Raw genomic sequence first — 14,931 nt, 5'->3', positions numbered from 1 at the left:
ATTTATCCACAGGGCACCTAAAATCTCTATGATTAAAATGTCCTCTTTCCCAAAATGGATTTAGTTTTAGTTTACAAGAAACAGATTATAACCATTCCCCCTTTGCCACATACTTCTGGTACTTATAACAATTAAACTCAACTGCAATTGTGTTAGAAGAAATGAAACTGTAGTTGTTAGATGTGAGCATCAGAAAAAACTTTTGTGAAATTTAAAATGCAGTGGTTTAAGACACATTCAAATCTGTTGAAAAAAATACAGATGCTGTATTATGTGTTATAAAAGTAGCAGTACATATGGAAGCAGAATGGCTCATGCCAGTGTTTGTGGTGTTTTGCATTATTATTTATTATTACAGAAGCCGTCATATTTCAATGTTACATCTGGTTGAGTTGTAACTAATTTAAAGTATTTTATATCCTGCAATTTGATACAATACATCATAATTTATAGGCTCTTTTTTTTTTAAACCTCAATCTGCAAAGTAAAAAGCAACTTTGTCAAATAATAAAGCAAATATTTCCCTCTAAAATGTGGTTAAGTAGAAGTATGAAGAAGCATAAGACAGAAATACATGTTTTTTCTCTGAATTAAGGTCCGTGTTCAGTATTTTAGAGGGCTGTTGTGTTCTGCTGACCCCCAGTGGTAGTCATGCAAACTACAAAAACTGTACACAAACTGAACAGGGGAGGAAACGCACCTAAACAACCCCCCATGTTCACTTCTAGTGCTGACCTATGTGGTGCCCTGTGTGGTGCAGTATCTCCCTGTTTGGTAGTCACAGAACACTTGTTTGAGCCGCCAGCTTGCCGACATACCCGAGGAGAACAGATGGAACGATTAGCAATCAGTGTGAAAACTGTACAGAATGAGCCCTGCGGTCACATCTACACTTCACCCAAGGTCTAACATCCACTACAGGTTTACTGATGAATTTCAAAATTACTCTCAAGGTTTATGAAAGAGATTTTACTGCGTCTCCGTTCCAAATCAAACATCTACAACAGTTTGGCTGGTATCTGTTGTTCTTATCAGCCTCATTTCTAAGTCCTGCAGACACACCCCTCCTATAGAAACTCCAGCATTCCACAGCTGTCACTCTTTTGAAGACAGTCGGCCGCACAGGCCACCTGAAATTGGGTCAAAGATCCTGACACCTTCATTGTAAACAAAGCAGAGAATAGATGTCATCGCTGACTGGCAAAACCGTAGGTCAGTGTTCTTGCAAGGAAAAACATGCAGCCTTAAGTTCTGTTTGGTTCCAAAAATATTAATATCGTCATACCAAAATAATGTTGTGAGAAAGTGGTGAGAAACATGCTCTATCATTTCTTGACAGTGTTATCAGTGTATAACATTGTTTTGGGGACATTTCAATCCATTCTCCTCAAATTTAACTTCATATTGGCTTTGAAATGATCTTACTTTTGAGCAAAGCACTTCACAGTAACAGATGCCATGATGGATTGAAATTTATTAAAGTGGGCATATTGCAAGACACACGCAGCCATGTGTCCTTTTCATTGGATTCAAGCAGACCGTGACCCCAACAATTAGTAACGAGACTTTCAAAAGGGATTAAAAAAAAAACAAAACATCATTATTAATACATTCATCACTGAAACCCTGAAAAATAAAAGGAACAGCTAGCAGGTAAGCTAATGGGAAGAACAGAATGAACAGGATTGTCCAGTAACTTAAAGGAATAGTTTTGGGATATACGCTTATTCGCTTGCCCAGAGTTAAATGAGACGATCGATCACTCTCTCATGTCTGTACACACTAGTATGAAGCCACAGCCAGCAGCTGTTAGCATAGCATAGTGAAACAGCTAGCCTGGCTCTGTCCAAAGGTAAAAAAAAGGGGACAAAAATCTGCACCTCTTAAGACGTAACATCTTGTTTCTAAATCTTCATATAATTAGCTAAAGTTAACCCAGTTCCTCAGACAGACACACCATTGAACTTTAGCAGAAAGGCCGCTTTCCACATTTTAAAGAATAACATTTAAAACAGTGTTATCTTCAAGGACAAAGTCAGATACAAGATGAGTCCCTTGTGCCTGGAAGATTAAATCACATTATGTCAGAGGACGGCACTGTATTATGTTCACACTCTCACACTGGAATTTGTTGGCTTACACTGCTGGCTCTAAGCTGGTAATACGGCACCATAGCAACAACAGCAACACAATAAAACTATAACCAAAGTACAGTCACCTGGAAAGGTGTTTGTACTTTACATAATCATTACTTAATGTGAACATTTCTTGCCCATTTGTTTGTGTAGTGATATTGTAAATAATGCATGTATTCTATTAAAATCATGAGGTTGACACTGATCATGTGGAGCGTGGGTTACAGTGGAGCTCATGGAGCATTCTGGAGAATCTGAGACTGTGGAGGAGTCCAAGTCAGTCCTGGTCTTGTGAACTGGCGCTCATTGGATTGTGATGAGATCAAAACAGACTGTGGTCATGTTGAGTGGCATTTCTTAGAAAACGGCAAGTGGCACTGAGTAACTTTCCTTATGAAACACTGCGTGATGATGTGGGTCTCATTGCAGTAGATTACAGCTGTGACATTTTCTGCTGAATTGTTTGAGAAAATAATTTAAATGGACAGCACATGTACAGTAGAGATATTTATTCATATTAACAGCAGGAGCAGACTTCACTGACTTTCTCCTAACTCTGCTAATTCTACATTTAGATACAGACATACAGATACACTTTACCAGTGAAAGGCTGGCAGTTTGGAAAGTGTCTCATACAGTGGAGCACTTTCACCTCAGTCGAGCCTCCACACACAGGCTCGGCTGTTCTGCCTCTGTAGCTCGGAGGCTGACCGGCTCCAAATATACAGATCAAAAAAGCCTGCAGCACAAGTTCTCCTTGTCCTCAACCAACCCAAGAGTCCAGAACTGCAACCTTTAATAATATAGGAGACTCTTCTTGGCTCTTCTTGCATTGCTAATGTTTACAAGTAACAATATTCTGTGTGAGCTTACATGGAGACGTTGCTGTGCACAGAGGAATAGGTGATCATGACTCTTGATTTTGTGATTAAGATTTTGAAGTATCAATACTGTGTATTTGTGACAAAACACTGAAGCAAAAGTAGCAGTAAACAAAGTAGAAATTATATGACACAAGACTACAGTATACTGTACTGCTGGTACTTTTTTTTTTGCTATTTCTATACATTCAATGATTTATTTACGCAATAAGAGTTCCCTAAAGAGAACATGGAGTATCTTCGAAAAGTCCCTTTCCTCTCATTTTTAGCATCTAAGTGTCTCCCACGCAGACCAAAAACATGATCAACTCTTATCACCGGCTACCAGCTGGTGTCACAGCTTTTTTCCAACATAGCAACAATTTATTTGGTGCTGTGCAGTCAGCAGCACTCAGTGAAAGGCTACATGTGCCTGTTGCTCTCCAGTATTGGAAAAAAAAGCATCCTTGCCAGCCCAACACTCTTCTCCAATTGGTGTTTATTATAAATCCTGGAAGGCATCATCTTTGCTCTGCACTTTTCGACAAGGCTGCCCTTTAAGAGAAGCGGTACAAACTGTGCTCCCGCTTGATCTAACGCAGCCAGAGACACAGTTTATCCACAAATGCCCCCCTTAGAGCACGCCTCAGTCCTGTCCAGCAGAGGCACCTCCTGTAGCACACTGCCGTCACTGTGAGACAAAAGGCAGCCGCTGTCACATGACGGGCAAAATCCCTCATATCTAAACAATCCCCAGACTTGTGGACGCACACGTACTTATACACACTCCTCATACTGTATTTGTGTGAGGTGGCTCTGTTGAGTCTGGTGTTAACGTTGTGTGTGTTGCTCTGGTATCCATCATGCTGAGCTTCTCTGTCCCGTTCCTTGGTTCTTCCCTCCGTCTTCCCCTCCGCCCACACAATCTGCACCTACGACTGACAGAGAAGCAAAAATCATCACATAGAGGTCCCACATACCTCTCATTTATATACCGCAGAAATAGCAAAACCACAGTTGTTCAATAATCACGCAGCATCCATTTTAAAGGAATAGTTCCACAGTTTGGGAAAAACGTTTGTTCATTGTCTTGTAGAAAGTTAGATAACTTTACGTCCGTGCGGTAAATATGAAGCTACAGCCAGCAGCCAGATATCTTAGCTTAGCATAAAGATTAGAGGCAGGGGAAAGCAGCTAGCTTTGTGTGCGCCGCTAACAATGGGAGGAAGATTAAGATCACAGTGCTGGGAAAACAGATTTTAAAACCTGAAGCTTATATCAAATTCACTTTTGAATTCTGGCTCAGTGGTGGATTAATTCAGCAGCTATGGCCCATGTTTTGTTCACAAACTTCACTACAAAACACACCTCTGATTATGCATAGCAACGCTAAGGTGGCCAAGGCTCATGGGTATTGTAGTATTCACCTCTGACCCTCTGTAAAACCACAGTTTGTAATTTTTACACTTCAATTTTGTATGGATTAAACAAACTAGATGTAATGTGTTATTATTTACTTCAGCACAGAGCTAGGCTAGCTTTTTCTCTCTGTGTCTAATCTTAATGCTAAGCTATGCTAACTGTCTCCTAGCTCCAGCTACCTTACCGTTCAGACATGTGAGTGGTCTTGATCTTCTCTCACTCTGGGCAAGAGCATGAACAAATATAGTTCCCAAAATGTCAGACTGTTCCTCTTAGTTCATTTTCCACACACACACACACACACACACACACACACACACACACACACACACAAAGCCTTACTGTGAACAGATGCAAATGAATACAATGAGCAGAATGAGGAAAACAAGTCCTGCAATGACACAGGCAATGATGATTTGTCGTTTCTCGCCGATCCGCCAGTCCAAGTCCACATATTCACACCTGGGGCCAACGAAACCACCCTGACACCTGAGACAAGGAAGGAAAAAAATTACTTTAATGGCTTTCATTTTCACATGATTTCATGACAGCTTTCCTCACAAACATCTTTTTTCTTCTCTAAATTCGTCAGAATGTACTGTACCATTCAAACCCAGTGCAGGAACATACAACAACAAACAAGAAACAGTTTCGCTCTCATCCTATCTGTAATGAGATCATCTTACTCCTTCTTTGTTGTTTCTCCTTCCTGTCCTTTTTTACCAAGTTATATCTAACTCTGTACAGTTCTCAGTCATCATCTCCATTTTTTTGCAGTGGAAGTTTCTCACCTGCAAGACGGTGCCTTCTGTTCTTTAACGTAACGGCACTCTCCGTGGACACAGTAGTGAACTAGTTCCTCGGGACATTTTGAGAAATGGCCATTCCACTGTCCCGTATCTGTTGTGTCTGCTGGAGAAATTAACCGGCACATTTGAAAATTTGTTTGAGATGAGTGCAGCACTTCAGTTATGTTACTTCAATTAAGGTTCACAGTATATGAAAGGATACAAAAGTTTCGGTATCCCATTGCAAATTACATGATGATTTTTGAAGTGTAAATACAGACATTTGAAATTAGCCTGTCGTCAAACGTGTTACTGTCCAGACTAACAGGGGAATCAGTTAGTCTGGACATCTTCAAGCACCTCTGAGGCTCACAAATTAACACGTCCACTCCCGGCCAAGAAATAGTCCACAACATAAGCCCTTGTAAAACTGCACCTTTGCTGTTAGGTGGATGTTAGGTGGAGGCTAGCTGTTTCCCCTGTTTTCAATCTTTATAAGCTAAGCTAATCACGCCACGGATGCTTTCTTATCTGATTGCCATTTAAAAAATTAAACAACTTTCGGATCTGATACCATTATGATTAAGGTTTGATCAAGTTGGTTTAAGTTAGGAAATCCTGACCATGAATTCCTGTTAAAAGTCACATAGTAAACATTACAGTTGCTAGACAGCTTACTTGAACATAAGCATATGTTGTTTTTGAGCATTTACTGAAACAAGTGATGAATAATGTATTTCTTGGCACAATCTCCATTTAGTGTAATGGCATCTCAACTAACTTTTGGCAATAAACAAAAAGGGAATTTCCAAAAATGTTGATCTATTTCTTTAACTGTGTCATGTTTGTCAGCGTGCTTCTCGAACTTGCACCCTCCCCTCCTGGCATGGCCTGATATTATAAATAGAAACTTCGCAATACGATCCCGAGAGGAAGCCTGATCATTCAGTGCCAGAAAAAGCCTGGTGACATCAAGGTCTAATTAATCACACTTTTCAATTAATATAATTCTTCACTAAATGAAACACATAATACAGTTGAGATATAATTAAAATTTCCATTCTCCTAGTCTGTGTCCCCTTTCCTTTCTTCCCTAGCCTACTCACAAACACACACTAAAACACACCCCGCAGCTGCTAGTGGGCCATAATGCTGAACTTCTGACCACCAGTTGCATATAGTGCTTCTCATGCCACAGGCCGCCGCTATCTTTACAACCCATTCCCAGGAGATTATCTTTTCAAACGAGCTCGTAAAGCAATACTGCTGTTCAGGTGACATCAATGAGAGCGCTTCAGTTGTTAGTTGAAACATGATATTCGGCTTGCTGCCGCGGCCTCGGTGCTGAAAAGAAAAATATCCAGTAACAAAGTTAAAGGGATAGCTTGGGAAACGCATATGTTTAAAATGCTTTATTGATGAGTTAATCTAGATGAGTACATCAATCAATCAAAATGTTGAGTAATTTGATAAGGAGGTTCCTTTATGGTGAAAAATATTTGTTTGCACCAGTTGTAAATAGTTTTCACTTCAACAACCGAGTCATTATTATGACTGGGAAGGTTTTAAAGCCCATATCCGACTTGGCACTAAAAAGTATGGAAGAGCCAGCACACACTGTTGTTAAAGGTAACTGAACGCTGCAATTATACAGTTCAATTTGCACTCCTGTGTAGTACCTAGCCATTAATAGTGTTTATTTTTAGAAAACAGTTAGTTTGCCAGGTGGTCTTTGAGGAAATGTAGCTAATGTTTGTGTCTTTCTGTTAAGTTTTATTGATGTTTATCTATTATGAAAGCTGAAATCTCCAGTAATGAATAAGTATCAGTATCACAAGAAGACTAAAAAGCTGCCATTTTGAGTTGTCTGGTGACACCAATGCTCATAAGTCGTAAACATCATTATTTCCCCCCTGCATGATGCGAACGAGGCATTCAACTGTCAGTAGTTACAACAAATACCCAGCACAGTCAAACCTAGCCTAGCTCTAACAATGTTCCACAATGACAAAAATAAAACTTTTAGGAAACCCTGAAATATCTCATTATAAGTATTTAAACACTTTACTCTTTACTAAGTTGAAGCAACAGCCTCTGCACACCTTGATTTGAGGATTTTCTGCCATTCTTCTCTGCAGGAAGATGGGTATTGTTGGCGGACAGCCATTTTTAAGGTTTTTCCAGGGATGTTAGATTGGGTTCAAGTCAAAGTCTGTGGCTGTGTGCTTAGGGACCAGGTTTCATTACTTTCTGTACTTAGCTCTGTTCATCTTCTGAATCCTTTTGGGCAGGTGATGAGTGGTGCCTGGTTTCTTCCAGACATGACACTTAAAATTGAGACCAAACTGTTCAAACTTGGTTCCATCAGAGCAGAGAATCTTGTTTCTCATATCTGAGAGTGCTTTAGATGGATTTTCAAAAACTACACTGATGGATCCTTCTGGTTTCTCCCATCTCCACACAGGATCTCTGGTCAGCCAGACTGACCATTGGGTATCTGGTCACCACCAAGGCCCTTCTCCCCTGATTGCTCTGTTTGGCCGGGCAGCCAGCTCTAGGAAGAATCCTGTTTGTTCCAAATTTCTTCCATGTAAGAATTATGGAGGCCACTGTGCTTCTGGGAACCTTCACTGCAGCAGAAATGTTTCTTTAGCCTTCTTCAGATCTGTGCCTCGACACAATCCTGTCTGTGCTCTGCAGGCAGTTCCTATGACCTCATGGCTCGGTTTTTGCTCTGATCTACATTGTCAGCTGTGAGACCTTATATGGACAGGAATGTCCCTTTCCAAATCATGTCCAATTAATTGAAACCCTAACAACAGGTGGACTACAGCGAAGATGTAGAAACATCTTTAAGATGTTTAAGAGAAATGGGAGGCAAATGAACTACATTTCAAGTGTATAGCAAAGGTTTCAATACTTATATCAAAAATTCTGTTTTCACTTTGTAATTATAGGGTATTGAGTGTAGATTGATGATAAGGCTGCAATTAAATACAATTTGCAAAAAGTGAAGGGGTCGAAGTACTTTCTGAATTTACGGTGTAAGAGCTTGTGATGCTACATTGACTTGACTTGTTTGCATAGTTCATTGCTCTTGATCAGACAGCACTACAGATACTTCCAAGCAACCAATTCACACATTACTAAAGTCTTTGCTAGCTAACAAGCAGATTTAAAAGTCACTGGTTTGAAACTAACTTGTAGTTACTAAGAACTTCGGAAGGATTTGTTCAAACTTAGTGATGGATTTATGATAAGCTGGTGGGACTCAGTTCTGGTCTCTGGCCAGCCTGGAATATGACTCCTCCACAATTACCTGCCTCTACCTCTGTATTTTTCTCATTTTCTTTCCTGTGAGGTGTGTCTGTGCACAGGTGTGTTTGCATGTTTATATCCACAACCGTGCTTTACCCATTCTTCTATTAAACCTCCACCTTAAACCCTCAAAGCAGCCAACCATTTATGACACCATGAAGGAACCGCCCCTCACTTCCTGTCCATATCTACCTGTGCAATTGTCTCTGTTGCCATGGCGATGACAGTGGGACACAGTTCGATTGGCAGACTCCTCAGTGGCATTCCCTTGTGCCAGGCAGTGTTTGCATAAGGCCAGAGCTGCAGCCACAAATACAAAAGCACAAAAGCCCATCACACACAAACAGACCACCACAACAAACAGATATGTGCACAATGCTTGAGCATTTTAATCAATTTGTGACCTACTATGTAGGAGCTATGTAAGAGATAATGGGGAAAAAAACATGATCACAATATGAGTTATTGGTGCTGGTGAGTCATGATGGCACTGAGCCTTATATTTCTCCTGTTCACACCCACTTCGGTCTCAGTAAACCCATTTCAGTGCAACACACACCTCTACCACTCTAAACACAAACCATACTGACTGCTCTGGTCACTCTCAAAGCACTTTAATTACACAAGAGTTTAACCACCATTGCATAAACCTTTATATACATATATGAGGATATTTCCCAAATGACATATTTCATTCCACATTAACAAAGCCTGTTTTGACAATGATTAGTAATCACAACAGATATATTGCTGGTGTGTGGACTCTTCATTCAATCATTAACCGACACTTAAGTCTTCTGTAGCAGTTGAGCACCCGCTTCAAACCTGATGTGGCTGCATTACACATCAGGTGTAAAGTGAGCCAGCTATCAAAACGATATAGGATTAACCAATCTAATGATGTGTTTCTGTGTTTCCCTAGAGAAGTAAACTGTCACTAGGAACATGTGTAAAAATTTATCACATGTAATTATGGGTAAACAACACTTTGCGTCTGTCTTGAGGCCCTAACCCTAATATGATAATATCTACATTATTATACTGTAAACAAGCCCTCTGCTTATTGGGGAAGGTGAACACTGATTCAAGTAAAAGGATAAAACAACAGTAAACCTTACCTGTTAGTATGCCCACATAGAGTCTGTACACCTTGGCCATCTCCTCACTTCATATAAGTGCTCATGTGCACATGAAAGTTCAGTGTCATTGGCGAGTAGAAGTCAAACTGGATCAGTCCTTTCTCAGAGGTCAATGACCTTTGAAAAAAGTGTGGACAAGCTGTGAAAGTTTCCCAGTGGTGGGTCGTATTGTGGTCCTTCATTGATGGCAGTTAAGCTCATAGTCAGACAGGAGAGCTTGAGGCTATAACCAAAGCACACATACAGCCCAAGGTTGCTCCCTGGACTGTGACTGGACTGCAACTACAGTGTGTATGAGAATAGAAAAGGGGGTGGCACCGAAACCCAACTCTGCTCTCTGCTCCCCGCCCACACCTTTAAAGGAGACTACCACTCCATTCAAGCTGCTCAAGTTGTTTCCTCGTCAAAGAACAACTGCACCTTTATACCTGACTTTCCTTTTCTTAATGAAGTGACAGGAGGATCAGTCATTGACAACAAACAGCAACCTGTTTAACAGCAAAGCATTTAAGAAGACATACTTTCCACTGCATTGTCTTACAGAGGAACAGACTGAACTGAGTTTTGCAGGTCCCTGCACCAACAGAAAGTAGATAAATATAGGAGACACTGAGTAACACTGCTGCAGCATCTGGACTTGTTGTTGGTCTGGACTGACTCCTGCAGAGTAGGATTCAACTGGAAGAAACTACTAATGTTTCCATTTCATGACACCTTATACTTCTGTTTCAATACATTGCAGAGAGAAATATTTTCCTTTATTCCACTACTTTTATCTGACAGCTGTAGTTGTCTACAGACAAAACATATGATGCATTGTTACTGCATTGCTGATGACACATGAATGCATCAGTGATAATAACCTTATACCATAATATTTAATAGTGTAACACTCACATGGGCCTTTTTTTGAAACTGGATACTCTAACTGTTGATACTTTAAATACATTTTGTTGATACTACTTAAATACTTGTACCCAAGTAACATTTTCAATGCAGAGCTTGAACTTCCATTCCATAATCGAGTATTTCCACTCTGGGATATTGTTAGTTTTACTGAACATGAAGTGTATCTTCCACCACTGGTTATGCCGCCTTGGAAAAACTGAATGCTGATATTTTTAGTCTCTAAACATGACCAGCAGATGGCATAAGTTGACCTGTCACCTCATGAATTAAATAAATACTTTCAACATGTCTTCCAACACCTAGAATTGCACCCTTAGTTTGTATGACAGCCTTTCCTAACCTTTGATTTTTACAACACCTCTGTATTGCCACCTAAAATGACAACAGCTAAAGTTATAGTTAAGTTTATAATTAAGCCTCCTTTCTGATGCCTTTCATGTGATTTAAATCTACATACAAGAAACAGACAACCCATTTGGCAAAGGAATATAAAATATCAGGAAGAACATAACAGAGCTTGTTATAATAATGTTATTTAAGATACATTTCATATTTCAGATGTTAAATTTTTTGCACCCATTCCATTTTAAAATCGCAACATAAACATTATTTTATTCTCAAGTGTCCAAAAGGAGGAGCATCTCATCCTCTCAGTGTGGTATAAGCTATAGTCAAACAAAGGTTGTTGTGTGAGGAAGCATTAAAATGGGAAGACTATTGAGACTCGTCCAGAAGTGTACTGAGAGGAAAAGGAAGTGACAAAGTGGAGAGCCATCTCATGACTGGCTAGACCTCTGTTATGCTGATTTAGATGTTTTCTTTCTGGGGGAATCGGTATCTTTATATATGTATAGAACAAGATCAGTTATAGTATATACGAATACATAAAATAAACATGTGCCGATTTAAATGACTAAGCACACACAAAAAAAAAAAAAAGGGGGCAACATGATTCATATAATCCAATTTCGATACTATGATGTTTCATCGTCTATTTCTAATCCATCATAGCCTTGATGTTAAGGTAAAGGTATTAATACGTCCAAAAAGCTTTAAAAAGCTCAAAGGCTGATTGAAGTGTAACTCTGTGTTGAGTGTCTTTGCAGTTTTGGACAGGAAGAGCCAGTTTCCTCTCTCTGGCTGAGCTCCTAACTTAGACTGAACATCAGGAAGCTCTGACGCCGTGAGATTCCAGGGTGTAATTTAGAGCCTGGCTATAAACATCCGCTTTGTATAAGCCATAGATAATCACTATATGACTCTGCAACTGCCCACTGTGTAAAGTAGTGATCACACTTATACAGCACTAGATTTCAAAAGGTATTCAAAATAAAGACTAACATGAAGTACAGAATGACTTTTAATGTGTTAAAAAAATTTAATCGATATACAATAAAACAAGACACTTATTTGAAAACAAATGTTCATTTTGAATGTTTTTTTTTCAAAATCATCACATAAAAATCATATAAAAATGTCTAAAAAAACAAAACATTCTTTTCTTCTGTGGGTAAGATGCCACATGTGTCCACCTCTTCTTCCTCTGCAGAAAGTGCAAAACTTTTTATTCTTCATTTGAAATTCAGCAACATAGGTAACAGGTGTTTACTTACAAATTTAGTGGACCCTGACCTTCACACTACAGCACAGGAGCGTGGTTCTCTGAAGGGGTTGCTGCCTGTGGGGACTCCGACCAGAAGGGCGTCTTTGCCTGCGTTCTGCAGACAGTACTGCTGGAGCTCTGCAGCTGCCTGAGACACCTGGGTTCACAAACACAGATGTTTGTTTATGTGGTATCACTTTCTGATAAGTCACTCTTTGTAAAGGGTTTATATGCATTTATTAATGGATTTATAGATTTGGACCAAAGTCCCTATATAATCAGCCTTTTAACATGTACATCTGCCAACTTGATGGATTACAATAAGATTTTTTTTAATCAATGATTTTTAAAAATGTATTTATGAATGCAGACAACATAAAGCATTCTATTGATGACTTGTTAACATTAACAGCAAACAAGATGTTATTAGAAAGTGAGAAACCTGTGAGACTTTATTAATTACTTATTAACAATTATAAATGTAGACATGGTGACTTATTTTACAATTTATTAATGACTCACTAATGCTTTTCACAACCTGGTGACAAAGTAATTCTTATTAATGGCTTAGTAAGTGCTTTACTCTTGCTCATACAAAATGAATATTTTCTATAAAATAGAAGCAAAACATCATAATGTAATGTGTTACACCTAATACAGTGGGGCAGTACTCATATTTAGTCATGTAAAAAAAATTAAATAAATCAAGAAAAAAAGGTTAGTAAACCCAAAAACTGTAACACTCTTTAAAGATATCATCTTCTGTTTAATTTCTTTTGCTTTACCTTGATGCGCTCCACGCTGGCCTCAAGCTTCAGTTGTTCTACCAGCCGTCGCATGTTGGATAAATTAGAATTAGAGGTCATGTTGTTGGAAATTGTTTTGGAGAGAAGAATTCCTTGATAACAAAAAAAAAAGTCCCTTCAGTCTTTCAACACAGCCGTTGACTCCACTAATAGGCAGCAAAAGCTCAACAAGAAGGGAGTGGCCGGGTTTCTTTCCAAATGACCTGAGTCCTTTCTCTTGTAGAGACAAGGAAGCGCACTGACCTCCACACTTTAAAACTGTTTTAGTTGTTTTCTAAATGTGAAATGAAACTGTAAACTGCATTCAGATATATTTGACTTCCTACAATAATCCAGATTATTAAATTTGCGGTCATTTTACTTTAGAACTTGTTTATCATTGCACATTAAACTCTTGTATACTTATACTTCACCAGGGCCGCAGGAAGATGTTTTAAGTTGTGCTGTATTGGGAGGAGCATTTTAGCCCAACCTATACAATACAACCCATACAAATACAACATAGGCCTACAATAATACACACACACCAAAAAAATAGCAGCAGTAACAACAGCAGCAGCCAGGTCTATAAAAAAGGACTCTAATGCTATGGTACAATAATAGCTCACAACAATGCCAAACAACACATGTCCAAAAGCACATTGCGCACGTCACACAAGAACATATTCAAATACGCACATTTTTTCAACAAAGGTATATCAGTGTGATGTTCAAAGAAATTGACAGATGAATATTAAACTGCTCGGCGGCAGCTAAAACCAAACAATTTACCTTGAGCTGCAGACAATGTGCTCCAGTAGTTATAATAATCCAAATGTGGCCTTCCACTCAGATGTTGTGGAAAGTCTCTCATCAGGGCATGGATGTCCAATGAGTTAAAAATGTCAGTGTGGACATGCATCAGGTAGGAGGTAATTTGTCTCTCCTGGGTATTATAATACATCCAAGCTCCTGGGTCATGGTGTTGCGTAGCCATGTTTTCACTCGACGCAAGGCGGAGAAGGCCCGCTCGGGTGATGAGGCCACATAACTATGAGTTTTTCATCTACTGTAAACAGAGCTCTTGTTTGTGGATGGAGGTTAAATACACATGTTTCTTCAACTTGAACTGTGACACGAGACTCTCTGGGGAGCTGGAGGTCAGGGCGGCCTCGGCCCTGCTCCGCGGGAAGGTGAAGCGGCACCGATTCAACAGGTTTCCCTCTGTTTCCCTCATTGTGACTTTATCCTGCGATTAGCTATCAATGCTGCAGCAGCCGGAAGTTAGATTTACGAACCCTACTATATAGAGTAAACATGACCCTCCCTACACTGCCTCTGATTGGCTAATGATTGTTGCCTTCGCTGGTTGGATTGGTTGGGTTTAGGCATGAGGAGTGAGAATGGTTAAGGTAAAGGTAAGAAGTCATTCTGGGGCAGAGTAAGACCGGTCATGTGAACACTGTAAGATCATATCATCCCGCCACTAGGGGTGCTGCAGTTTCCGCGGCCATGTTCTTCACAGTTTTAGCATCAAATAAATGTTACATGGAAAAGGTACAACTCTACAGTACATCTCAAGTGAGTGTGGTTTTACTTTTGGTTTGAGCCACCAAATTATTTTTTATGAAAATGGCAGTAGAGTATGATTATTTTATCTATTGCATTTAGTCATTTTGATTATCTTTTTTCTGTAAGTGCTGCTTATCCATAATTGTTTTTGATTCATATATTTATTTCATTTATAATGTTTATTAATTTTTTTCCTCCTAAATATTGTTCTTGTATGTCATTATTTTAATTCACAAGTTTATTTTATTTATTAATTTGGTTGTTTTCCTTTTTCCCTATGTTGTAGTTGTTTTGTTAATTCTTGTTTGTTTAGTAATTCATTAATTTATTTTTTCCTTTTCTAGCTTTTTCTATAATATTGTTCTTATAATTAATAGGCTATTTTAATTCATTCGTTAAT

The 14,931-nt window shown here is 39.1% G+C and overlaps 2 protein-coding genes across 4 annotated transcripts; both read right to left on the bottom strand.

Annotated features, from left to right (window-relative positions):
• Positions 1-2,629: 2,629 nt before the first annotated feature.
• btc (betacellulin, epidermal growth factor family member) lies at positions 2,630-10,190 on the bottom strand. 3 transcript variants are annotated; one of them, XM_023408700.2, is made up of 5 exons: positions 9,642-10,190; positions 8,716-8,823; positions 5,209-5,326; positions 4,760-4,906; positions 2,630-3,933 (listed from the first exon to the last, which is right to left on the bottom strand). In XM_023408700.2, exons 1-5 carry the CDS (start codon positions 9,679-9,681, stop codon positions 3,786-3,788), a joined length of 561 nt encoding a protein of 186 aa, XP_023264468.1. In that variant the 5' UTR covers positions 9,682-10,190; the 3' UTR covers positions 2,630-3,785. The 3 variants fall into 3 exon arrangements, with proteins under 3 accessions (XP_023264468.1, XP_023264467.1, XP_023264469.1); XM_023408699.2 differs by having other exon boundaries at positions 5,209-5,329; positions 9,642-10,179; XM_023408701.2 differs by lacking the exon at positions 8,716-8,823 and having other exon boundaries at positions 5,209-5,329; positions 9,642-10,187.
• A 1,723-nt stretch (positions 10,191-11,913) lies between these two features.
• gng10 (guanine nucleotide binding protein (G protein), gamma 10) lies at positions 11,914-13,146 on the bottom strand. The gene is made up of 3 exons (XM_023408689.2): positions 12,960-13,146; positions 12,204-12,331; positions 11,914-12,114 (listed from the first exon to the last, which is right to left on the bottom strand). The coding sequence occupies exons 1-2, from the start codon at positions 13,038-13,040 to the stop codon at positions 12,206-12,208; spliced, it is 207 nt and encodes a 68-aa protein (XP_023264457.1). The 5' UTR covers positions 13,041-13,146; the 3' UTR covers positions 11,914-12,114; positions 12,204-12,205.
• Between the last annotated feature and the right edge of the window lie 1,785 nt (positions 13,147-14,931).

Source organism: Seriola lalandi, unplaced genomic scaffold (genome assembly GCF_002814215.2).
Source record: "Seriola lalandi dorsalis isolate HSWRI2012SDOR001 ecotype SW California unplaced genomic scaffold, Sedor1 jcf7180002054370, whole genome shotgun sequence".
NCBI lineage: Eukaryota > Metazoa > Chordata > Actinopteri > Carangiformes > Carangidae > Seriola > Seriola lalandi.
The sequence above is the reverse complement of the archived record's forward strand: the minus strand, read 5'-3'. Positions and strand labels throughout refer to the sequence as shown.